Source organism: Trachinotus anak, unplaced genomic scaffold, assembly GCF_046630095.1.
Source record: "Trachinotus anak isolate AG129_WGS33_773 ecotype Australia unplaced genomic scaffold, CSIRO_AGI_Tana_v1 ptg000019l, whole genome shotgun sequence".
Taxonomy (NCBI): domain Eukaryota; kingdom Metazoa; phylum Chordata; class Actinopteri; order Carangiformes; family Carangidae; genus Trachinotus; species Trachinotus anak.
In genome coordinates, this window is record NW_027273870.1 from 5,536,037 (window position 1) to 5,562,391 (window position 26,355).

Consider the following 26,355-nt stretch of genomic DNA (forward strand, 5'->3'; position numbering starts at 1 on the left):
CAGAAATAATAATAATCTGTGGGGTGCTAAGACCACGGAGACCAGCAGGAGGCTACAGATAGCAGTATGCTAGCAGAAGCTAGTGTTGTCACAGGGATTCATGAACTACATTTACGACATAGATTTTAATACTTTAATTGAGGTAAGAAAAAACACACTCTTAACTAAGCTGGGAGCTATCTAAATAATTCACCACCGCCGTCAGTAATCGCACCCAGACTTTACACAATTAACGCTAAATCAGTGTTAACATCTTTGTCTGACAGGCGTTAGCTAGTTAGCGTTAGCTTTAGCTGCGAAGACTGAACATTTTAGTAGATTTTTACGTTTGGTGACCTTACTGCACAGAAAGTGCTCGTCGAGTTTCACCTGGACAACGATACCCGTTTGTTAACGTGGACACGTTGCTGTTTGTCCTTTACAAGCTAAACCCAGTTAGATAACGATGGGTTGGTTAGCTAAGGCTAGCTAGCTAGCAGCCCATCCCAACTTGCACTGCAGGTTATATCATGTGCTATCAGTTTTAGCAAATGTCAGCTGATAATTGTTAAGCAAACCAAATAGCGGTTTTAGCCAATCCACTGATGGGCTACGCACATTATTCAAACGGTATTTAATCTGCGAACCGGACCTGAAAGTTTACCTACATTTGTCAATCATGTCACCCGGATCGGAGTGTTTTACTTGGCTAGCCGGCTGTAAACAGCGTGTAGCCCTGTTTCCAAGTACAGTGCTTTTCTGTCAGTCTGAGCAAAATGAGTCAATAAAACGGTCATTTACGCAGATAGTTACACCTTTCAACAGGTGATCTGGTCAGTGAGGTTCTGCAGTAAAGGGACTTGATTTTCACTTCACTTGACCACAGTGTCTATCAGCTGATGAAGACAGTGGCTCAGTAGACTGGTACAGTGGCTTGAGATACTGCACTGGGCATGAGTAAAACATATTGATTACTGTCACTGGGCAAAATGCTAATATGTCTTCCCTGCGGGGATGGCCTTCCTCTCCAGGAGCAAGCAAAACAGAAATTGCCAACAAATCCTATGAAAAGACCAAAACCATCAGAGTTGATCCAGTTATTTCCTGTGGAGTTTATTCCTTATGTTATACAGTTGAATGTGTTTGATTAAAGCACACATTGCCACAGACCTGCACTGGACTGATGTATTACTTCATAATTATGGACACAAATTCTACACTATCCTCCCTCTGTAAACAACTCACCTGTCCATCATATCAATGGCTGAATAGTCCTGGTCAAATACACTATATACTCTTGATTGAATAGTCTTTGCTATTAGTGTTCTGCAGTTTAAGGAAATTCTTTTCCCTTTTTAAAAAATAAAAGTATGTATATGACCTGTTTATAAAGATTAGCATTCTCACAATCAATGGGCTTGAAGGTGAGATGCACAGGTAGCAGGGAAAGTCACAGTGTTGAGATCGACCAACACTTCGTTTGTTTTTCATTGCATTTGACTAAAAAACGTAGAATATCAGCAGCCTACCCCTTTAAATAATCTGTAGAATTTAGGCAAAGAAATCTTGGAGATTTATGCCACATTTTTATTTTGTTTACATATTTTTCTCACTCTTCGTGTCTTTGTTTTCAGACTTAATCATGTCTCAGGTGGAGAAGAAGGCAGGGCTGCTTAGGAGGACGTCTTCCTCTAAAAAGCCCTTGAAAGAGAAGGTGGTGCTGATGTACGATGAGATTTTTGCAGTGAGTATCACAATGGAAGAATGTCAGTGGTAAAAGCTTAGGGAAATAAATTCATGTTCAAATCTTTACAATATCCTGTCTGCTTTGTTTCAGAAAGAGGACCCAGCCAAAAACAACCCCCGCTTCTGGGATGAGCTGTTTCTCATGAAGGTACAACAAAGAAAAAAAAAAAAGCTTGACTAGAAATGTGTTCGGCGTAACAGGAAATCTCTCATGGCACTGTGTGGGTGTATGAAGTTGCAGCAATGATAGCAGTAATGCTAACGTATGGAATATATCAGTAAGAATAAAGCCTGCCAACATACAGAAAAAATGATGAGGTGAAAAAAGAAAAAACCCAGAAATTACATAATGTACATAGAATGTGCAAAAATCTGTCTATACATTGATATTAAAATTGTAGATAGTATGCACAGAAGTTTTTTAGAAACTCCAGATAGAACCATCACCTGGCACGTACTGAGAAATGACACTAACCTTATGCACTTTGAGCTCCATAATCATGACATATTTGTAGCCGTAGATGAGAAGAGGAAGTACTGATGTGCACAAATCACATGCAGTTCAAATAAATACTGCTGCTGTTTTAACAGAAGGGTATTGTGTCTCTGACAACTGGACATGTCCTAGTAACTTTGGTTCTCTATCTTAGGCATGTTCAGCATCTACCATCATCTACCATCATCTTTTTTAAATTCCTGTCCTTCCATCACGTTGCAGGTGAACCTGGAGTACCTGGAGTCGAAGTTGGAGAGTGTAGATGGGGAAGAAGTTCAGCGCATCCAAGACAACATCAACTCTCTCTTCCACCACTGTGTTCAGGCTCTGGGAGAGGAGCACCAGATCAAAGTGGTCAATGCCCTGCAGGTAACCACAGCTCGGGAGGGTCACCAAGATTTTTCAACTGTGTTACCATCACATCACATGCATCTAAAGTATGCTAATAAGACTGTAACTGCTGTCAGATATTCTTGTCTTGTCTTCCTAACTTACTCTCTCGTTGTGTGTTTAACGTTTGTGCTCTTCCGTCCTTCCCCTCCCAGACTCTGTGTGCGCTTTTCCGCGGGGTTCATCAGAAGAACAAGTCGGCGTCTGGCTTCGACATCATCAACATGCTCATGGGGTTTGACAAGGCTGAGCAAAGGATGAAGGTACGTGGGAGAATACCTTGAGAGGGGGAGAAAGAAAAAAAATCATAATGTCATTCACATTGTTTTCTCATGTTTGTGTCTCCTGCAGGACCTGATGGAGAGACTGGACAGCCTTCTCTGTGGAGACGGCTCAGAGAGCCTGAAGAGCCTTTGTCTGAAGCTGCTGCTCTGTCTGGTGACGGTGAGACGGGACGCAACAAAACAGCAACATGAAACATGTGGTGATGGGCTTCGGGGAATGTTTGCTGTCCTTTTTAACTTTAACGCTCTTAAATATATGAAAATGTTTCCACAGGTAACAGACAACATTAGTCAGAACACCATACTGGAATATGTGATGATCAACAGCATCTTTGAAGCCATTCTACAGGTAAGTGATTAGTGGAAGACTCTGTCTAATGTAGTTCTGGGATTCTTCTTTTCCTCCCAGTGTGGCCATCACCACTCTCCCTCGCTCCACTCCTCAGATTCTGTCAGATGTCTCCAGTAGAGGGCAGCATGGTTATGACGCTGTGGTCCTTCTGGCCCTCCTGGTCAACTACAGGAAATATGAGGTGTGTATTATGTGCATATCCTGAGTGGTAACTATGCATGTTTTTTTTCTTTTTATCTATCTATCTATCTATCTATCTATGGCAGTAGGCTTGTAGCAGAGCTTAAGAGTTGCTAAATAGACACTGACTTTTCGTCCAAAAGCTCCAAAGATCAGCCATCTTTACCTCTGCTCTCTTTCTTTTCTGCTATGACTCAAACTGATATAATTGCTTCTTGGAAGCCTTTTCAGTTCAGGGCTGCACCATCCCTAAGGGAAATAAGGGGATAATAAAAGGGCAAGACATTAATTTGACGGTGTTGATAAAGATAAGAAACGTTACAACACTCAGATTATTCAAATCAGTGTAGTATGAGGTAAAATAGTTAGTTAGTTAGACTTAATTGTCCCCTATGGGATTTTTTTTTTTCTCAACACTGTGCAACAGTTAACACATAGCTATGATAGCACATAACAGCAAAGAGTAAAACAACATGAAAATAGGACACAGAATCCATGACAGTGACGTGGAAACAGCATGAGGATTAGATGTTAAGTGAGCCCTCCTGCACCTCAGGGACCTGTACCCATGTCCAGAGGGCAGAACGCTGAAGTGGTCGAGTGATGTCCGGTGCTTTTGTGTTCACAATATGTGTGTTGGCTTTAGCTCTTGGAGGTTGGGTGTGGGGAGACCTATTATCTTGGCAGCAGCATATAATTTTGTACTGCGTGCACATGAAAGCTTTGACTTGGGTTATGTCAGGTATCAAAGGGCCACTTGTCCTACTTTTCAGAGACAGGGACATAAACATGCTGTCTGAAACAGCCTCCAGTTCACTTCCCTCTCCAGTTATTTCCTGGAAGGATCAGAGTGACAGTGTGGGAGGGGAGTAAAGGATGAGGAGTGAGTTTTTGGAAGCACCCTTATACTGTGTGTAAGAAAGTGGGCAACAACACAAGGAGCCCTGTTTGCATTTACTCTAGTAAAGTGTGCACTTCAAAATTAGTAAGAAACGGCTTAAGTCTGCTGCAACATTCTACTCTTTAGACATGACAACTTCTTCATGCAGCATGAAAAATACTTACAGAGACACCCCCCAAAAAAAGCTAGTCTACATATATTTTTCAGTTGCGTTATTGTACCTGGCATGAAATATGTAATAGGTCTTTACTTTAACCATCCATCCATGAATCAGCTGATTAATTATTTGGTCTGTTAAATGTTAGATAATGAGCTGGAAGCCAAAATGAGAAGAGAATTGTCCTTTAAGAGTCAACATGATTCACATTAACATCAATATTTGTGTGAAATATTTGACAGATACCAATGTCTCTGTTTTCACTGTTAGTCTGTGAATCCATACATCGTGAAGCTCTCCATTGTGGACGATGAGCCGACACTAGATGTAAGTATGTTGTCACTTACTCAATGTTCTTTAACTTCCTGAATGATAAATAGTCAGTCTGGGTTTGAGTGAAACACTGGCTATTTTCTTTCCCAGGGAATGGGGATGGTTGTCCACCAAGCTCTGACAGAATATAACAGGTGAGACCTAAAACTGTCCATGTGTCAGGAAAAAAAATGTTTTTAATGATCCACTGCATGGTGCGCCGAGGCCGCTGGCGTCAGCAGTTTCGTTTGATGTCTCGTACAAATGTTCTATTTCTATTCTCCTGCAAAAAAAACCCAAAGAAAACAGGCTCTTTTATTCTTTTAGTTATTTATATCTGACAGTTTTCTTTGGCAGTCGGTAATGTTTTTTGGATGAGGCAAGGTTTGGAAATTAAAATGCTGTTTGTGAAGGAGGTCTTGTCTGTCTGTGTGCGAAGACAGACGCATCAAAGTGATGGATGACGACTCTACACAGTTCATTGTCTTTGTGTGTAAACTGAATGCCCCGTAGGTAATAAATTGCAGGGGGGAGACAAGATGTTAGGTAAATAAATGTGTGTTAGGTTACGAATGCTGTGTTTGAATGAAAATGTACAACTGCGGTTGTGTGGCCCTTTCTGTCTTCAGTTTATTTGTCATTCTCATTCACTTTTTCATTACTTCCTACTTCATGTCCATCTTGTCTTTTCCTCTTGTCTTTCTCTCCATCTCTTAGGCAGTACAAAGACAAGGAGGAGGAGAACCAGGGAGGTTTCTTCTCTACCCTGACTAGTATGGTAAGATCTTAATTCTCACTTACATTTTATTTGTAGATATGTCTTTAATTTGGTTGATATTTCTTCCATTAGGACATATTTTGTATTTAAGGAGCTGGATATGATGCCTTGCATAGTGACTTTGCTGTTTTTTGTTTTTTTTGTGGTAACTTATCCTTCCTTTGTCCACAGGTGGGCAGTATGTTTATTGCAGATGCTGATGAGAAACTCTCTGTACAGTAAGTGATTTAAGTTCTTACCCATCAGTCAACATTCATTGCATTGTTCTCTACACTTGGAATGAGATAATGAATTACTGCTGCAGTGTTTCATCTTACTGTCTGCTTTGTCATTGTTTATTGTTCCAGGATGATTTTAAAGTTGAAATGAAATTAATACCATGGTGGGGAATGGGGATCGGTACAGAAACCCAATATTAAACGGGCCCTGGGGGTAAATTATGTAGTATCTATAATCTCTGTTATCGGTCCTGCTCTCGGAGAAAAGAAGAAAATAGAGTTCCTATTTATTAGTGCTATGGGGCGCCCTGATGGCTGAGTAGTTAGGGCGCATACCATAGGGACATACTGAGCCCTGAGCAGCAGGTCCCCAGTTCGACTCTTGCCCAGCCCTGCACTTTATTGGACGTCTCTCCCCAACTCTTCCTGTCTGTCTCCACTTTCTCTGTCAAATAAAGACATCAAAATTTTCCCAAAAATTATTGCAACATAAAAAGATCTTCAAGACTCGATTTTTATTGGCTTCTGCCAGGACTGTTTATCATGTCCATGTGGGAGTAGGAGTGAAGGACTCTCCAGCCATGTTCACTCAGAAGCTGGTCGCTGATTGCTGCTCTGGTCCTGTTACATATACTGTCATTAGATATGACAGTAAGTGATTGGAAAAAATTTTATGTGACAAAATTAGAAATGTAGCCAATTATTTGTATCTGTAAACAAGACTCATTGTTAGTTTCAGTACATTTATCAGCATTAAAATTTCATGTAAAGAAATGTTGCTAATGATTCATCAGTATGTACACACTTTATGTTGTAGCCAATGGTACAGAAAATTAAAAAAGTGACTTGCTGATGCTTGAAGTGATTATTAATAAACTTTTAACACCAGACTGCTCCTCCACTTGTTGGATGAGCTCGACAGGATGAAATCCTGAAGCAGTCTCTTGCTCAGTCTGATGCTATGTGAAGATTTTGGAGATTTTACTTCATAAATGAAAACACTCACTCTAACCATCAACTTCTTTTTCATCTCAAGGACAAATGAGGCGATTCTGCTGGCACTCTACGAGGCTGTGCACCTAAACCGCAACTTCATCACTGTATTAGCACAGGTGAGATGCATCGCTTTTTATCCGAGTGAACACGTGTACTCACCTGTTTGTTATGTTACTAAAAACGAAGACAGGGGCTCAGCAGGAGCTGATATCCCCTTATAGTTATTATCACTTCCATTGCATCATAACATCTGTACCTGCGTTACCACTTAAAAGAAATTTGGTAAGGAGCAACCTGAGCTTTATCTAGTGGAAATGTATTTTTGAAGAGATTCATGGGTTTTCCAAAATATAATCTTCTAATCTCTAATCTAATATAATCTAATCTAATCTTCTGCCAGTCATGGCATCTGTGATGTCATTTGACATTCAAATAATGATGGACAAACTGGAGGACAGTGGTTAGAAATGAGGAGACAGCAGCCACTTCCTGACATTGGATTTATGGCTGTTTTATTTTATCAGTGAATATTGAATCTCAGCAGGGGAGATGACCTGATGTTGGTATTAGTATTTTTTTTTTCAGTGATGTCCTAGATGTGAAAATCACTTCTCCACCATCATTCAGTTCAATCTGCTCCTTTGACTTTATTGATCCCTGTAGGGCTCATTGATACTCAGTGTTTGAACCATCCCTCTCCCTCTCTCTCTCTCACTCACTCACTCACTCACTCACTCACTCACTCACTCACTCACTCACTCACTCACGCATTCGTTCACTCACTCACCAGGATGTGCAGTGTCTCAGGACTGACTCATTCTGAGGCCACTAAACAACAGTGCCACTGTCTGCATGGCTGTAGCTGGTTACACATCCTACAACAAGTGGTCACCAATGATTAATGTACTGTTGTGTGTGTAAATGTTTTGCACGACTAAAAGTAAACACACTTCTCTCTGTCCTCATTTCTATCATCTGTCCAGCCTGCAGTTTTTTCCCAGTATATTACGGGACACAAGGGACAGTTATTCCCTATTAATGACATTACATGTGTTTTTTGTCTTTCAACAGAGCCACCCTGAGATTGACATCCCAACCACACCTACCACCCCCACTCCGACGACACCCACAACACCACTTGGCACAACACCACCCTCCCTAGACAGTAAGCCATGCACGTTTTCATATCTGTATTCAGATTCAGAAAACACACATGTAGTGTCTGTGACATTGCCTGTTGGTTTCTGAAGGTAAGTCTACGTCTCACTGCCTTCATGTCAGGGTTTGGAAACAGTTTTGCTCAGCGAGGAGAAACAGGTGAAACCACAAAACAGTTTTGGCAGTGTAGTAAAAATTATATGTTTAGGTGCAAGTCTTTATGGTTCAGTGTTTGGTTGAAATTGAACATAATTAGAATCAGCATTGTCAAAACCTTCACCTAGAAAGCACAAATTCAGGCTACGTCCACACTATTACATTTTTATTTTAAAAAGGTGTTTTAAAATGAAAACAATCTCCATCCAGACGACGGTTTTATCTCTGTATCCGAAACGATCTCCATCCATACTAACACACCTGAACTCCATGAACATTCACATACACTGGGCATGTGCAGACCGGTGTAAACAGCAGATTGACTACTCTACAGTTGGTTAGTTGCACAAAATACTACAAATCAGAAACAGCAAAGACAGTTGTAGCATTAAGATGCAGAATTTTAACTGCACAACAGCTGCTTGCAAAGACAACAAGGTCAGCGACCCTTGTCATTCATTATTTATATTGCTTTCTCCACTGGTAGTCAGTGCTGATAAGATCCAATCGGGGAGCGACTAGTCGTCTCTACATCATAATGTGTGTATGTGTGTGTGTGTGTGTGTCCGTTTTTGGGGCGTATTCTGGACGGGAGGTGAAAACATAGCAAAAGAGATGCATTTTAAAACAGAAACGTAGTAGTATGGATGTAGCCTCATTTATTCATAAAACCAGAGCCTCTGTGCCTTTCAAGAAAGAAGTGAGTGATTTTCCTTCTAGCTTCAGGGTCTTTTCTTGGGTGACTCCAGAGCTTGTGGGGGAGGAGAGCTCTGAACTCTTCCTGTCAGTTCTGTGTGTTTACAAATGCTTCTGCACCTATAAACAAGAGGCTTTCTAAAACCTTTGGCAACAAGGGTCTCTGTTTTTTTTTTTTTTTGCCCTTATTTAATCTTTTTCATCCATTTTTGATAACTCTCCTCCTAAACATGGGGACTCTCATTCGCTGCAGCCCTGAGCAGAAACTCTCAGACACACACATGCACCTACACCAGCAAACTTTTCAAATATTCACTAGTTTTTTTAAGTGTATTTGAAAGAAGTGACTTATATTGTGGGTTTATTACAGTTTAACAAGTAGATTATTACACTATCCCTAGTTCTTACTAATCTCTCTTTGAACCTGAGTGCGCGGCTGTCACTTCAGGTTATGTGGCAGGCATATGTTGTCGCGAGCACATTCAACAGCAGGTCATTTAACATGCACACAGGCTGTAACTGTTAAAAGGTGCATGTTCCAATCCCAGACGAGCTCTCCTTCCATTGCTTCGAACCTAAGAGCCATTTTCCATATAAAATATTAACCTGCAGCTTCTAATACAGATGAATGTTTCACATGCAGCGTGCATTATTCCCCGTCATGGGAGCTTCAGCACTCACAGGGCCCTCCACTTAGACCAGAAACTGTTGCAAACACATGTGCCTGCAATCACATGTCAGGAATACACCTTTTGCTTCCACAGTTTTGCCCCACGTGACGATATGTTTCTTGACAGTGTGAAATCTTCTTTTCCACTGGGCCTGCAGTGATCTGAGGAAGAGGGAGGGGGGGCAGAGGGGGGACAGAAAACACTGTGTGTTTCAGAGTGCAGAGATTTTAAAATGGAGGAAAATGCATGTCTAGACAACACAGCAAGCTCCAGTATGTACAGGATTGGACAAAGACATACTTTTTTATAACGCAGCTAGATTGAGCACTCCATCAACAAGGACGACGGCGCTCGCCATACTCTCCTTTAGAAGGCAGACTTTGACTTTAGACTCTGGTTCTTGGAACATTGTTATTTATTGACTGACTGATTCCTGATTCACTGTACAGTTTTTATGCCTCCACTCCGGTGATAGCTGTGGCCAGAGGCAGTACGTGTTTGGGTTGTCCGTCTGTCCATTTCATTTTTTATGAACATGATATGTAAGAAACCCCTGGAGGGAATTTCATTACATCTTCATTACATCTGGCTCAACTCAAGAAGGAACTGATTATAATTTCTAATGAAGAATAAAATGAAGTGATGACATTTTATATCCAAATGGTCAAAGATCAACTTCACCATTACATCATAATGTTCTGCAGAAACACTTTTCTGATGATTATTCAGTGCTGTAACTCAGGAACTGAAGGGGAGGTTGTGACCATGTTTCACATCTGGTCAGATGCTGAATTGGTGACATTTCTCCTGAATGACCAGTCTGCCCACCTTGATACTGTGGCGATTGAACAGATCTTCTCTGCTGCCGGGTTGAAGATTTGTGTGAAGCATCCACGTTTCAGAATTTGTAGCTTCTTTGCTGCAGCATCCATATTTGAAACATGATCTACTGTCATGGCTACAACTCTGTGTTCTATCAGAATCAGCTTTATTAGCCAAGAATGTGAACACATAGATATTTTTTTCTTTTTTTGTTCCTCTCAATGTGATGATATTCATTTCACCAAAAAAATACACTTAATATCTTTTTAATTAAATTCCTTCCAAGTCTTCACTACATATATAATTATGTTCTCTCTGTTTAGTTCAATTGTGTGTCCTCTGTCTCCATAAGATTTAGAAAAAATATTGTTATGTTTGTGTTATGTTTGATCGAAGTTCTATTTGTATGTTTACTGTGTAGTGATGAACAACCCAGAGCTGCCTCTGGATCCCAACCTGCAGACCAGCAACCTTCTCATCACCTTCCTTAAGTACGCCTCCATTGTAATGCAGGACACTAAAGGTAAACAGAACCCCTCATGTCCTCTTCCCCTCTGCCTACAACCTCCAGTTCCTCATTCTGTTACATTTTGTCCCTCGCTGTCCTGAAAGGGCTCCTGTATTGTTGTGCTTGACAAGTGGCAAATACATGTTGTTGTCTTCTATCCCTCTATAGTTTTCACACTTTGATTCATTCTTATATGTGTGTTTTTCAGATGAGCATCGACTCAACAGCGCCAGACTGTGCCTAATTATTCTCACCTGCATAGCTGAGGTATGTGCTGCTCATCCATCCACCCTGTTCCTACAGTCTGACTATCTGTGACATTGTCTTCGCTCCTAATCCACCTCTGTGCTTGACAGGACCAGTACGCTGATGCCTTTCTTCATGATGACAACATGAACTTCAGAGTCAATCTCCACAGGATGGTGAGTTTATTGTTGTGAGTGAGTGAGTGAAAGTTAGCTAAGAAATTATAAAATGTATGCAGGTGCTTTCAGCTGTCAGCATTTAAGGTGATGGTGTTTATTTGACATGGGCCTGAGGGAGCTCTTTATCTATAGTCAGTGTTACCTGCAGTAGATTCAGAAGCAGCTGGGAACACTGGCACAGAAGCTGAGTGATGTGCTGCTGTGGAGGGGGACAGAAAAAATTGTGTTTTAGCCACTGAGAAACATGTCGACAGAAAAAAGTCAATATCAGTTTAAGCGTACGCTTTATTTTGAATATTTTCACCAGTTTATTTTGCCGTCAAACAGCCCTTTTTTTTGGAACTACATTCTTTTCACTTGTTGAACCTCGTATTCCTACAAGCGCACCTACCCTCAGCTATGTCTGACTCAAACAGCTCATCTGCAAAGAAGTACAGTGCATAGTGTTTCTCAATGGTTCACAAACTGTAATTCAAAGTAAAAGGGCTGTTTGATGGCAAGATAAAGTAAAAAATATTCAAAATAAAGCATACACTTAAACTGACATTCATTTTTCTGTGGACATTTTTCTAAGTGGCTAAAACACATTTTTGCAGGTGGCCCCGTCCACAGCAGCACTTCACTCAGCTACTGTGTGGTGTTACCGGCTACTTTTCTAGACTGGCATCGCACTGATCTGAGGTAACACTCTGACTATAGAGAATAGCCTCACACAACCCCATGTCAAATAACCCAGACTATCACTTTAAGACCACAATGTGACACATGCATCTAGACAAAATCAGCCAGATGCCAAATGTAATTGTCTAATAAACTATTGCTCATTAAAGCTGATATCAGCCGGTGCTGGTAATAAGCCAATATACTGGTGCATCACTTGTGCACGGTATCCTGATTGTATGCTCATTTACATATTTGGCACAAGGTCCACTTTCTGGTAAAACTTGTGGAGCTTTCAGTCATGCCTCTTGGCTTTCATTAGAAGTAGATATTTCTTGGTTGTCATGGAGATTGTTGTTGGATAGTTATTTATTATGGAATTTCGGTCATGTGATGAAAACACATTGGCTCCCGTATATGACCACCTGTTTTACACCTCAGTTTGGAATATTGGTCATGTTATAACAACTGAACCATTTCCATGACAACTGAGGAAAATTCACTGGAGGCTACAAGATGTGGCTGGCAGCTCTTTAAATTTTCCAGTAAGTGGACATTTACTGCAAATCTTTCTGTTATTAAAATGCCATTTACAGAGTCAGTCGTGAACCTGCCTCCTGTGTCTTTTTCAGCCCATGAGGCACAGAAAAAAAGCAGTGGACAAGAACATCCCCTCTCGGCCACTTGTGTGTGCTGTTCTAGGTAGGAGGAACATTTAGAACTGTGGTTTAGACATTTATATTCTCAAGATGAGGACACAATGTAAAGTAGTTTCAGTTTTAGTTCTCCATTTTAATCCCTAATGCCAGGCTGGACAGCCGGCCTCGTCAGAATATTGTACTCTTAGACTCATGAAGCTTTTCTAAACTTCATTGTGCATTGTCAATGAATATTATTGACACATGTTATGTGTCATGTTAAGTTTTTCTTTCCTGGATAGAGTCCTGTGTAAAGCTTTGTTTGCTTTTGCTTTACAGCTTCACACACTATAATGTTTACTACCCAGAAAGATGTTGTATTCTTTTTGTTTCATTATTTTTTCCATTGACATTGCATGCATTATTGCAGCCAGTGTGATATTTGCAGTTCAAGGTTTATACAATTAAATCCTTTGGTTTGTATCTTTCTAACAGTTTTTCTTTTCCCACTCTCCTGTGTTTTGTGCAGACCTGATGGTGGAGTTCATTGTCACTCATATGATGAAGGATTTCCCCATGGATTTATACTTGTGAGAGCACAGAGACATTACAGGCACACACACACTATTGTTATAGTGTCATACACTGTCCAGCGTTGTTGACCACAGTTTACTTCATGTGCAGGCGCTGTGTGCAGATCATCCACAAACTCCTGTGCTACCAGAAGAAATGCAGAATCAGATTACACTACACGTGGAGAGAGCTCTGGTCAGGTAGAGATTCCTCACTTCCTCTCATGTTGCAGTTTAGTCAGGATCAATTGTCATCTTTAATGAACTAAACTGTGCCACCAGTGGAGTAATGAATTATTGTAGTGATTGATGTTTATTCTTATTTATTAAATCTTTGCAAACAAACAGCGTTAAATAAGTTGTGTTTTTGGAAGTTATGAGACAGGACGTGTTTAATATGTAATTTTCCAAGTTTGAAGACACCACTTATGCATGATTTGAATCTCCAGAATTTGAATTGTGCTGGGCGTCACCTCCCGAGCTGAGTAAATAGTTGCTGCTTTTTCAAAACAAAGCCAATTTCTTGTTGAAGTCGTTAGGCCTGTTGTTTTAGAAATGTATTGCATCATTGAGATTGGATAATGAGTCTCTAAAGAAAGCACGATCCATCCTGGTGGCCTTGTTTTCAGCCTGGTCAACACACAATGGGATAACATTTCAGCTCGTAATGGCCCCATCACACCGTGTCTCATTAGAATACAGATTTCTCTAATCAGACCAATAATCTGCTTAATTCCCTGAGTAACACCGACCCTCTCCTCCTGGTGGTGATAATAGCATACCATGAAATAAGACTGGAGAGAAAAAATGAGCCAAATTAAAGCAATAGATGTGCATGTTGTTGTGCCAGCTTGTGTTGGAGCTTATTAAAAGCTTCTTTTTTTTTTTTTTGTGCGTACACGTTGTGATTCTTCTTATGGGGTTTGTTTTTCTCAATAAAAGCTTGTGAAAGGACTTGATTTGGTGTTGAAAGGCCCCCCCCCCCCCTCCTGTGTTTCCATTATCTACCTTAATAAAGATGCACACTGAGGAAAGCAGACTGCTGCCATACGCTTCTGCTGGTAGACGACTGTCAGCACTGCAGATTATTTCATTAATGCGAGCGTATCTCCCTCTGCGCAGCTCTCATCAACCTGCTGAAGTTCCTGCTGTCAAATGAGACCACACTGCTGGCCAAGCACAACATCTTTCATCTGGCTTTACTGGTGAGAGACACCACACCCACAAATACACACTCACAAAGCAGGAGTACAGTCCAATATGGAAATCATTTTCACACAGATATATGTATTTTCTTGTAGTAAGAGAAGAAGCATATCCTGTAACAGTGGCTCTGCTTGTAGCCCAGCTCTGCATATATCAGAAATCACACACATGACTTTTTAAAGCCTTTTATTGATTTAATTTTTTAAAGGAGCAGCCACCTGGCCTGCGTTTGCAAAAACCGATGCAGAATTAATTTCCCTTCAGGACTCCTATTTTTAGTTTGTTTTTCTCTGTAGCATGCTCTTGAGTGTCAGACTTAATGCGTGTCTCCTAATCCAGGTAGTGAACCTGTTCAACATGTTCATAACATACGGCGACACGTTCCTGCCCACCTCCAACAGCTACGACGAGCTGTACTATGAAATTGTACGGATGCACCAGGTCTTCGACAACCTCTACTGTATGGGTACGTCAGCGGACGCTGCAGTTTTATCTGACTAGAGCTGAAATCATTCCTGCTATTTAAAGAAGATATAATTAATACATTTGTGTAAAAATGGATGAAATGACTGTCAAATATGAAAGGGATCACTTGTAGTGACAAACACAGAATCATCATGGACACCTCATTACTACAGAGCTTTGTAGCTTCTTTCATGTCTTTGGGCACTCAACTTCTTACTGCAGCTGTTTTCAGTGAAAAAGCTCTGGTGAACTCAGTGTACAGTGTACTGCTGAACACCAAACAGCAGACAGACACAGTTATCAACAAGGTGGTGAACATAGTGGAGCACTGAGCAGGTGTAGAACCACATCTTTTTTCAGAGCTTAAAGGAGCGAGAATATTGGATTTATATTCCAGGTATTTCAGGTTTAAATAAAAATAATAGCCAGGTCGACGGAAGCACAAACCAATGTTGACTGGTTAAAAAACATTGAGGTGGTTGGAATTATCTGTAACCTATTTAAGTGGTTCAGCATAATTTAATTTGCTGTCGTACTAATTCCATCAGTACAACAACAGAGTCATGTTACTGCTCTGTCTCTTTCACCAGTTAGTTTGAGTCTTTTCACTTTGCTTTTTTCCCCATTGATGTTAAGCTACTGTAAGAAAAACTGAACACTTGCTTCAGGTTTTTCACATTAAAGCCCAGCTTAGTCAATAAGTATTCTCGCATAGCCAGACCTACATCCACAGCGCTGGTGAACGGTCTGGGTGCAGGCATTTATTATTTTGCTAAACGCTCAGGCTTTTCTTCAAACCAATCACAATGGACGTGGGCAGTGCTGAGCTTAGGGTGCAGCAACAGTGCCGCTGCAAAATAGTGTGGGGAACATTTGCATGTGCGGAGATGAGCACCATCACTAAAATGGCTAATTCCCCCCCAAAGAAAATGCTTCAAGAAACAGCAAAGATGTTTGTCGACTATGTGTTATTGCACAATCCAGATTTTCATGAAGACTTGCCATTTTCATTGTGCAAGTTGCTTGCTCAAAGGCTGTTGTTTTCCCGTAGTTAAGGGAATTTTGAAAATGGTAACAAGCAGGGGAAGAGGACAGGGAGAGTGCCGCCTGGAGTGGGTGTGCAATGGGAAGCATACATCTGGTTAGTCAAACTAGTAAATAAGTAATTAGGTATTAGAGAGTGACAGCAGCACTTCGGTTAGAGAAGAGCTGAGAACAGCAGCAGACATCAGGTAAACATGGGGAACATTTTGAGTTTGCCTTGTTGGACAAGACAAGGCATCTGAAGGTGTCACCTTGGGCCTTTGGAAACTCTGATAGAAATTTATTTTCTGGCATTTAACAGACCAAATTAGTTTCTCAACCGTGAAAAAAATCACGAGTTGCAGTCTTTAACAGAGGTGAAAATACACGTGTTCAAGTGAGTCTGCACGTGTCTCATTGTGTTTGTTTCATTCTCTTCCTTCAGTTTTGAGAGTATCAACCAACACGGGCCAGTGGAAGGAGGCAGCCAGCAAAGTCACTCACGCCCTTGTCAACGTTCGGTAAAAAACTCACACATTCTCTAAACACACAAATGCAGCCAAGAGGAAGAAAAGAGTCATGTTTGATTGAAGGGAATGTGATGGAGGAAGGTCAAAATTAAGTGAATGAAGTCTTTGGAACTGTAATTTAGGTTCTCCATCCCCCATCCTGTTCCTTTTTTTTCTGTCCCCTAGGCCCCTCTATTTGATAATTTTTAAGCCTTTATCTCCTTCACCTCAACCCTGCTCCCCACACATATTATACTTCGTCTCTCCTCCAACATTTTCCCAAGTAATCTCTCTTTTCCTCCTCCATCTTCTCTGAGGAGATGATCCTCTGAGGTCACCCTGGCTTGGCGGCCCCTGAGGGCACCCGAATGAGGGGGGAACTCCCAGTGGATTCAGCCACTCCGCTGGTCTCCTGATGGAGTAGACGTCACTGCTTAAACAGGCAGTCACCAGGGTTGAAGGGAAGGTAGTCAGGAAGGAGACTGATGGAATAATATTTGAAAGAATGGGTGAATAACTGAATTAAGGCAGAGAGGTATAAAGAACCCACAGAGACTGTGTTGAAATTAACTCAAATGAAGGGACCAATCCCATTTTACTCCCATCACTTCCAGCCTCTGAATGCTGGCTGCCCACAGAGAAATGATAGGAGGATTATCACTGTGGAGAATTCTCTGCATTTTTGTCACTATAATTTATTTGATATATTACGCTCTCTAACCCAGTACAAAATAAGCCACTTCATCTTACAGCTGTGCTTATTGTATCAACGTATATTTGTGCCGCAAAGCAGTTTATTTCTCAGAAATGAATGCTGATGGTGGAAAAGATTGTCTCTGAATTTACATCTGAAATTCCCTGGTGCGCTCACACAATATGAAGGAGCCACAGAGACTATTTAAATAGGAATGAATGGAAATGAGTTTTGATGTTAAGCAGGGTGTCGGTAACTGGTTTTGTTTCAAACTTTGCTTGTCAAAAATCATGTGAATTGGTCACTTCAAACCTGCACACCTTGAATATTATTATTTTTGATTATATTATTAGTTTTCACCTAGACAAAGGGGTAACCCCACCAATGGCTTTTTTAAATGTTTTGATCCAGGACTGTTGGTTCCAACAAGGGGAAATAATATTTGAGACTACATCAACACAAGCCATCTGATTCTCCTATACAGATTCTGCTTTTATTTTTTTTATCATTGATTGTGGCTCAGTAATACTATCTGATTATCAGACAGCCATGTCTTAGCTGCTGAGCTGCAGTTCTGATCTTATTGTTATTTTATGACCATGAAATTATCTGTGAAATAAACATAAATACAGGATGATGACACCAGTTGTGTTGTTACAGGTCACAATAGATTGTCTATTTACTCTATTGCCACACAACCCCCAGGCTTACATAGTGTTTGGTTAAAGATTTATCCACTTTGGAGACTTTTTTTTTTTTTTGAGAGCCATGAACTCAGCTCCAGCCAGGCCATATTTCCCCAACATTCATGTCCGATATCACTGATGTTCTTGTGTCTGAATGGGACCAAATTCCTGCTACCAGGTTCCAAAATCTTGTGGAAATTCTGCTGAGAACAGTGGAGAAAATGTTGTGGCAGCAGATAATGTGAATGATTTTGGAATGAGATGAACAATATCTGAGGACCTGTTCAGACGTGGCTGTAACATGCGTCTCCGCTGATCTGATCACAAGCCGTAAGTCAATTCACACATGGCATTAAAATGCGTCTCCACGTTTGGTTCCAATCACCACTTGTGACTGGATCTCACTTCCTGGCTCTATATGCAAATGAACAGGTATGTATTGTCGTTTTTGACCAGTCCGACAGAGAGAGAGAGAGAGAGAGAGAGAGAGAGAGAGAGAGAGATATTGAGCGAATCAATGCACTGCACACAGCTCTACACTGAAATAATGTTTTAGCCATCTGAAAAAGTAAAATGTTTTTGGTTTGTTATGAAACTGTGTTGGGACTAATTAGACTGTGGCAGGGGACATCAGTATCCTTCAGTGTGGCACAGGACGCAAAAGGAATGTGACCACGTGGCCCAGTACGACCTCCGAATGTGGTCTGAGCGAACAGATCTCAGATACGTCCTCAGCACGTTCATACCTGTTCTTAGAGCTGTCCACTTGTGATCAGATCACCCGAGATGGATGTTAATAGCAGGTCTGAACAGGGCCTGGGCGTCCACATACTTTTGGCAATGGAGTGTACGTCCTTGGCATTTGAGGAAAATGTCCATTCTGAATCATTTCAGAAGTGCTTGTGTTTTTGTCTTTAAGGGCCATCATCAACCATTTTAACCCTAAGATTGAGTCATACGCTGCCGTGAACCACATCTCCCAGCTGTCAGAGGAACAGGTAAACACAACACCCTTCACCTCCGCCTACACTCCGACTACAAGTTACTTGTAATTAAAAATGTACTTAAGCACCATCTCGAGGCTATTTGGGCTGGACTCTACTGAAGCATCGCTCCTGTCATTTCAGAAGTAAATCTTATGAATTTTTTACTGCACAGTGGAAAACATTCAGTACTTAGAAGTGTTTGAGAAGGGGTTGACTGCATTTTATTTTGAAAGAATGCCTATTCATCAAGAAGTAGTTACAGCTCTCTGGCAGAGATGAATGACTCAGACATTGGTTACACCTAGAAGAGCAGTTGTTATCTCACACACATCACTGAGCTTAAAGCTCATCACGGCTGCTTCATTGCACACGGTTCAGACAGGTGGGAGGAACCTGTTCACAACAAACACTTTAACAATGTTCATGACGGATGGTGACACACACATTTTGGTTGTTGTCACTACTGGAGACTACTTGTATATTTGTGTCTACTTAACATACACAGTAATATCTTTTAAAGGAAACATTACCCTAAAAGGAAATCTTAAGTATTGCAGCTTCGCTGATGTCTGCAAACGGTCTTGTAGAAATAAGGAAAGTTTATCCACACAATAAGAGTCCCACTGCAAAACAAACAGAGTGCGAATTGAGTCATTAAGCAACTGGACAGTTTTTGAAATGTTGAGTTATTCCTTCATTATTAGTGGCAGAGTCTGGCCTGGAAGGAAGCTGAACTGATCTGAAAATTGTGAGCTCCATTTAAGACTTTATCCTTTATGTCAAACTGGTGAGAACAGGAACATGGCTCGGAATCCTTTTTTTTTTTAACAAGCTGATAAGAGAGTGATGGATTTGGTCATTATACCCCCAATTACCCCTCCACGTTTATCTGCTAGATTTATTCACAACAAAGAGGGAAGGCAGAAGTTCGTGAGCAGCCGGTGGTTTGATTTTCCATCTGTGACTTGGTTTTTTGAGAATTGGTAGGTTCCAGCAGTTTTTCTTTAACATTAGTGGCAATCGTCATGGAGCTAAGTGATCAGTCAGCAAATTTTTCTCTAATACCTTATTACTATGTCAAAACAAGGCCTTATAAATACATTTTCCTGGTAGCATATTACTGTCTCCTCTTAAACAGCTCCAGCCAATCAGACGGTGAAAAAACCCTGCATTTGTTTCTTATCAATTCTGTCGCTGACTGACTTTGAGCTGAATCGCCAGCAGGTAAATTATTTGATATCTGATTTTGGCATACTCCTTCATTATCATAACATGGAGTACATAGACATCAGAATTAGCCTCTTTGTATATATCACCCAGCCCTAATCACAATACATCACAGCTCAGCTATGAAAGCTTCAGTGAGAGGCTGTCTCAATCTCACTCCTCTCCACAAAGATAAAACTGAACTCTCCTGGACACAATGCTAAATATTACAGGAGGCCTGATGAGAAAAGCTGTTAAACAGGACTTTCTTAATGCTGAGCTGTCAAATATCTCATTGTAAATAGATTGGCTTTAATAATTATATTGTAGACTAAACACACTGCAGCTTTAATGTGTAGGAAATGTAGATATCTGATTATAATCCTTCTTGGCAGATAATCAGGATAAAGTTACTTGGATAAAAAGCAAAAAACATGATCTGTAATGTGAAGAGCTCATTTTTAAACTGCAATAATTTCACGCTGGAATAATGCCCATTGATTTTTCTGTAGGATTGAGATGACTGTAATGTGTATTTCTAAAATGTGGATGTCACATGGTTAGTAACAATCTTTATGCCAACAGTCATTTCTATTGTTATAAATGATAAAATAGAGTTTTGAAACTTTTAGGATTCATAAAATGTTGGTCAAATTTTAAAAAAGTTACATCTTCCATCCGGCTGAACAAAGCAGTGCTCATAGCAAATGGACAAACAAAAAAAAAGATGAGAGAGAGAAAAAACGAGAACAGATGATTTATTGAACTTGGGACAATTTAAAGTGAACGGACTGCTTATATAACACTTTTCTAGTCTTGTGGACTACTCAGAGTGCTTTACAATGTAAGCCATGTTCACCTATTCACACACAGTCATACAGTGCTTACATCTACATCTACACATAGAGCGCTTCTACCATTCACACACACACACTCATACACAGATGAGACAGCCATCAGAGGCAATTTGGGGTTCAGTATCTTGCCCAAGAACACTTCCACATGTGGATTGAACCATTGACCTTCTGATTAGAGGATGACTCACTCTACCTCCCGAGCCACAGTCGCCCAAAGTGCCCATATTATGTGTTCTGGGTTTTTCCCTTTCCTGTAGTGTGTTATAGCTTTTTTATGCATATAAAGTTTCTGCTGAGTCACAAAGCCCAGTGTCCTCAGCAAAGGGAGTTATTCTCTCCCACAGAAAGCACTGCTCCTGAAGTGCCTGAAATGCCTCTTTTGTGTTCTACAGTTGGTTAGCGACAGCAGGATAACATTTCACCAGCAACGTTACCTTTAGTGTTTCCTGTCAACAGACGTTTTCCATGTATGTTTTATAAGGAGATTGTGATTGAAAGACTAAATCCACCGTTTTGTTGCATAATAAGCAGGTAATGTGTGTAATATTTTCTGAACAGAGATGTCCTGCTGATGTGTTGCTGCGGATGTTTGTGCTGTAGACTCTTTAATTTCTGGATTTGGGCTTGAACATGTAGCTACGGATGGATTTGAGAAGTTGCCATTTCCAGTTAATTAGGTTGTATTACTTAGTGTTACGGATTTTTTTCAAATTTGGTAAAAATGTTCCCTGAACTGATTAGATTTTGGGGGCCAAAGTTCAAAGTTCAAGGTCACTGTGATATATATATTCATAAAACCCCTACACTAATTATGAAACCATTTGACACAAATGTCTAATAGTATAATATGATGAAGTGAAGACATTTTATATCCAAAAGGTCAAAAGTCAGCTTCACTGTCATAATAATCATCATAATCATAATAATCTGCAACAACACATCTGGCCATTATTTAATGCTGTAACTCAGGAAGGAGAGATTGTGACCATGTTTCCTGTAGCTAGGCTGGTTGACAGAAGGCAAACCACTGTGAGGTGGTAACTCTGGTTTAGTGAAGGGTGAGAGAGTTTGCAGTTCCATTCCTCTGTCTTTGACAGATAATAATCAACACACACACATACTAAAAAACATGAACCACCAGCACTCCATCCGTCTGTAGTGTCTTTATTACCAGCAGTGACACCGGAAGATGGATGGCCTCCAGAAACACACAGCCTTAAAACGAGCTGCTGTAATCTGTCTGTCTGTCTCAGTGTACAATACGAGAGCCAAAACACTTCAGCACACAAGGCTGCTTTTGTATCCACGCCTCGAGATAAAGACAGTGACAACTGCGTGCACATAATCATATCTGCCTAGTGATGCAGAAAGAAAACAAAGGAAAACAGGCTTTTCTTTAATTCTCCATTTACTTTTCCTTTATTTCAATTGTTTCACTTCTAACCACTTTGTCGTAGCTCTTTCCGTCCTTTCCATTTGCCACCAGTGTGGAACAAACTTGAGCACACATTAGCTGAGGTTACAATTCAAACCAGCCTCCACATTTCCACAGAGCGGGCAGAGTGATGGAGAGCTGTGAGGGAGAAGGAGGCAGAGAGAGAGAGAGAGAGATATGGGTATGAATTTTTCATCAGTGTACCATCAGAGGTTGAATAAAAACAACAGCACTTTTTTTTTTCCGAGAGAGCTGTAGATTTATTAGAGAAAAATAAACACAAGAAGAATGTTTTTGTGCTCTTAACCCTCTGTTAATAAATTTTAAAATGATGATTCAGCTGTGAAAAAGATATACTGCCGGGGCTGAAGGAGAATATGCATGTGTTGTGTGTGCATAAATACAAATACATTTTGCATGTAAGTTAACATCTGTGTTTCTGTGGATAAAAGCTGGACATGTTTGCGAGGAGTGTGTGTTTATAAAGCAGCTCTGGAAAGCATGACAAAATGCATCTTGCTGTGAGTGTTGCACGCTGTGTGGAGTGTTGCAGGGGCATTAATAAAATAATGAAAAAGGTCTGGTTCGGGGCCATTTCACAGCTGAACGGTGGAATGTCAGAGGTCCAAGTGTGGAGAATCTGCATAATTACCTCTGATTTCAGCTCAGCCTTTTTATCTCTGGCGAGTGTGTCCTGTGCACTTATGACCATAGTGCGCACACACACACACACACACTTAATATACTGTGTTATACATACATTGCTTGGTTGTATTTGTACCCTGACCTTACAGTAATGAAGTGAGTCTTTTGTCAAATGCAAATACACCCTTATATTCAGGACTAAACAAACAGCAAATAAAATGCTGAGAAATCAAATTGCAGATCACGCGCCTCTTTTCCAAATGACCAATCAAATCTCTAACAGTTGATCTGACAGTAATAATAATAATAATAATAATAATAATAATAGTACATTTTATTTATAGGTTTCTTTCAAGGCACTCAAGGACACCTTACAACACACAGTAAAAGATAAAATGCAACTACAAGGCTTAAAATACATTAGTACAAAATAAATTAAAATAAATATAATGGCATGGAATAAGTATGAGTAAAGTTATGAGCTAAACGGATTAAGTGAGCTTGAAGAGGTTTGTTTCGAGGTGGGATTTGAAAATAGGAATCAAAGTTACGGATGTCTTGTGGGGGTGAGTTCGTGGCTGAAGGCTGTAGACCCCATCGTGGTCAGACGGGCAGGAGGACAGTGAGATTAATGGAAGAGGAAGATCTGAGAGTAGAGGAGTAGGTCAGAGAGGTACGGAGATGCGAGGTTGTGAAGTGACTTGAAAGCGAGAAGCAGAATCTTGAGGTCAGTGCAGTGTTTAACAGGGAGCCAGTGCGGCTGCTGGAGGACAGGACTGATGTGCTCTGTGGAGGGGGTTCTGTTGATATTTGCTTTGAAGTGCATGCTGCTGTCAAGGATGACACCCAGACTCTTAACCTGGGCTGAAGGAGGACATGTGACATTGTCAGTGAGTAAGGAGAAACTGCTGAGTTTGGCCAGAGTGGATTTGGTTCCAACAAGGAGAACCTCAGTTTTGTTGCTGTTGAGTGTGAGAAAGTTGCAGTTAATAGTGAGTGACTGGAAATAACTTGTAGAGGTACCAGATATGATGCTAGAGTATTGCAACCCTGCACCATATTAACCACTAATTAATATTTGACTGTTTGGTAATTTAAGTGTTCACTGTAAGATGCTTTAACCAGATGTATCAGTGTGTCGTGTAGTTGGAAATCATGCAACATTTTCTGTTTCCTGTTAGGTGTTGGAGGTGGTACGATCCAACTATGACACACTGACCCTCAAACTGCAGGATGGTCTGGACCAGTTTGAGAGATACTCAGAGCAGCCCAAAGAGGCTGCTTTCTTCAAGGAGCTGGTAAGATGAACAGCAGTGCATTGTGGGTGTTGAGGGTTTTATGTGGGCTACCAAGTCTGATCCAACCCACTTCATACATTATACACAACTCTGTTCCCAGGCTGAGTGGAACTCCTTGTGGCTAGTAAACTGATCCGCATGTGTAAACATGGCATTAAAGTTCTCCTTTAATTGATTTTGTAGATAAAAAAAACAAGTCAAATTTAATTCATGGCTGTGATGATGATGATTATTGTTTAATCCACAATACAAAATAAGCCGAAAAATGAAAATGTTGCACTATTTAGTAGAACATAAAAATAGAAATTGACAAAATAGTTGGAATGAACTTTAATTCTTATGATGTTTTGTGCAATTTCTGGCACGTGTGTCGGCTTTAAGAGGGAGTGGAGTGGACTAAAAAAAAAATGGACTCGCTGTCAGAGGGTTTTGTATTTATCTGCAGCCACATATGAATTGATTTGAGACTGCCTTTAATGTGGTGACCTCTCAACATGAGGCTGAGCGGATTTGGTGAGGTTGTAGTAATGGGAATGGGATTAAAACTCAGGCTCTCAGCCCTGGACCTGTAATAAATGTCGATCTGTCTGTCTGTCTGTCCTCAGGTGCGCTCCATCAGTCTGAATGTGAGGAAGAATGTCTCTTTGAACACACTGAGTCAGGACGTCCTGCTCAAAGAGTTCTCCACCATCTCCTGAGGCACACACACACCCCAGCCTTCACCTCCCTTCAGATGGACATACATAGTGTATTTTATCTGCGTGTGGACATGTACACATACTTACAAACACAAACCAGTGCAATCCTCAGTTGTTCTTTCTATCAGTTGTCATGATTTCTCATCCTCTGTCTCTGAACTGAACAATGGGAACCCACGGAGACGGACACACTGACAGGCTGGATGCACCTTAAGGAGAATCCTGAAAACTTTCCAGACTTGCTTCCTCTGTGGTCGTTCGTGTGTGTGTGTGTGTATGTGCGAGTCTTTAAGGAAGTGCCCGTATTGCACTGGTTCCCCGTGTGCAATCTGCAGTATTGGCTGGACTGTTAACTGACAAACGAAAGTTTGGATTTAAGATAGTAAAACAAAGTATTTTTAACCCAAATCATCATCTCCGCTGCCACATGATTTACAATTTATCTCTCCAGTAATTATTTCATAAGGTTTAGGCTTTGAGTGAAACATTATGTTCTTTCTAACAGCATTGGTAATGGTGATCCTGAGCCTTTTTGACTTTGAATCTTATTTTTAATCCTCTTGGATTAGAGCATTAACTTTTTCTTTGCAGCTGAATGCTTGTTGTGTGAAGGTTAACGTAATTCTCCACACGTTCAAAGTATTTTGTATTTACATGTTTGCTAAGGGGCAGAACATTTGAGTAACTTAGTTGTGGATGCTCTGAACTGATTAAAAAAACGTTTTATTGTTGTTGCAAACCTTTGTTTTTGAACAAAGCCATGACTGACTTTGACTACTGTACATCGCACAAGTCATATCTAAATTAGTTTAACAAATGAATCTGAATGTATGAAGTGAGTGGCCAGTTCAGAAGGAAATCTGTTCAGACAATGGTTAAACATTATGAATTATAAACATGATCATTGCTGGTGTGAAGGTGCTGGTGTTTGGTGAAGAAAAGGATCCATACATTCATCTGTTTGAACTCCTCCTTGCTCTCTGATTCATATAATTTGAAATGATTTTTTGACTGGAAGCAGATCTGAATTATGCAATTTCATCAAGTGTAGGGTCTTTTTTCTTTTGTCTCTAATTCCTGTAGGTATATTTATGTTTCTTTTTTAAATAAAGTTTTGTTTCCTACTCTAGCAGCGTTTTCTCCTTTAACTTTTTAGTCAAGAAACTTGAAGAAAAACATCCTCTTCTATCTACAGCATCAAAATAATTTTTATTTGATATTCGTACGCAAGCTTACCAACAGCCGTCCTCGTCAGTCTACACACACATACACACACACGGACACAATGTCCCCTGCTGACATTGTGGATCGGGTCTTACTTTATTTCTCTTCCCCTGTTGGGCACGAATGAATGAATGAGTTATGAGTTGGTGACTAAAAAAGTGAAGTAGCTTGCACTTGATTGATTGAGCGTGTTTTGGGGAGCAAGAAGTGTTCAATTTTTTTTTCTTCAGAGTACCTTTACAATATAGCCTGTATTTACACTCAGAAAAAAAGTACATTAAAGCTGCACTATTTATATTTTTTTGGCCACTCGAGGGCAGTGAACCAT

General features: G+C 40.5%; 1 protein-coding gene across 1 annotated transcript; it reads left to right on the top strand.

Annotated features, from left to right (window-relative positions):
• On the top strand, window positions 1-25,932 carry armh3 (armadillo like helical domain containing 3). The gene is made up of 26 exons (XM_071504451.1): window positions 1-142; window positions 1,614-1,723; window positions 1,817-1,873; window positions 2,444-2,590; window positions 2,767-2,874; window positions 2,963-3,055; window positions 3,170-3,244; window positions 3,342-3,428; window positions 4,756-4,812; window positions 4,909-4,952; window positions 5,515-5,575; window positions 5,747-5,793; window positions 6,830-6,905; window positions 7,861-7,954; window positions 10,714-10,815; window positions 11,009-11,067; window positions 11,157-11,222; window positions 12,518-12,587; window positions 13,053-13,113; window positions 13,208-13,296; window positions 14,218-14,300; window positions 14,641-14,767; window positions 16,235-16,310; window positions 18,598-18,676; window positions 23,989-24,105; window positions 24,711-25,932. The coding sequence occupies exons 2-26, from the start codon at window positions 1,622-1,624 to the stop codon at window positions 24,801-24,803; spliced, it is 2,070 nt and encodes a 689-aa protein (XP_071360552.1). The 5' UTR covers window positions 1-142; window positions 1,614-1,621; the 3' UTR covers window positions 24,804-25,932.
• The last annotated feature ends 423 nt before the right edge of the window (window positions 25,933-26,355 follow it).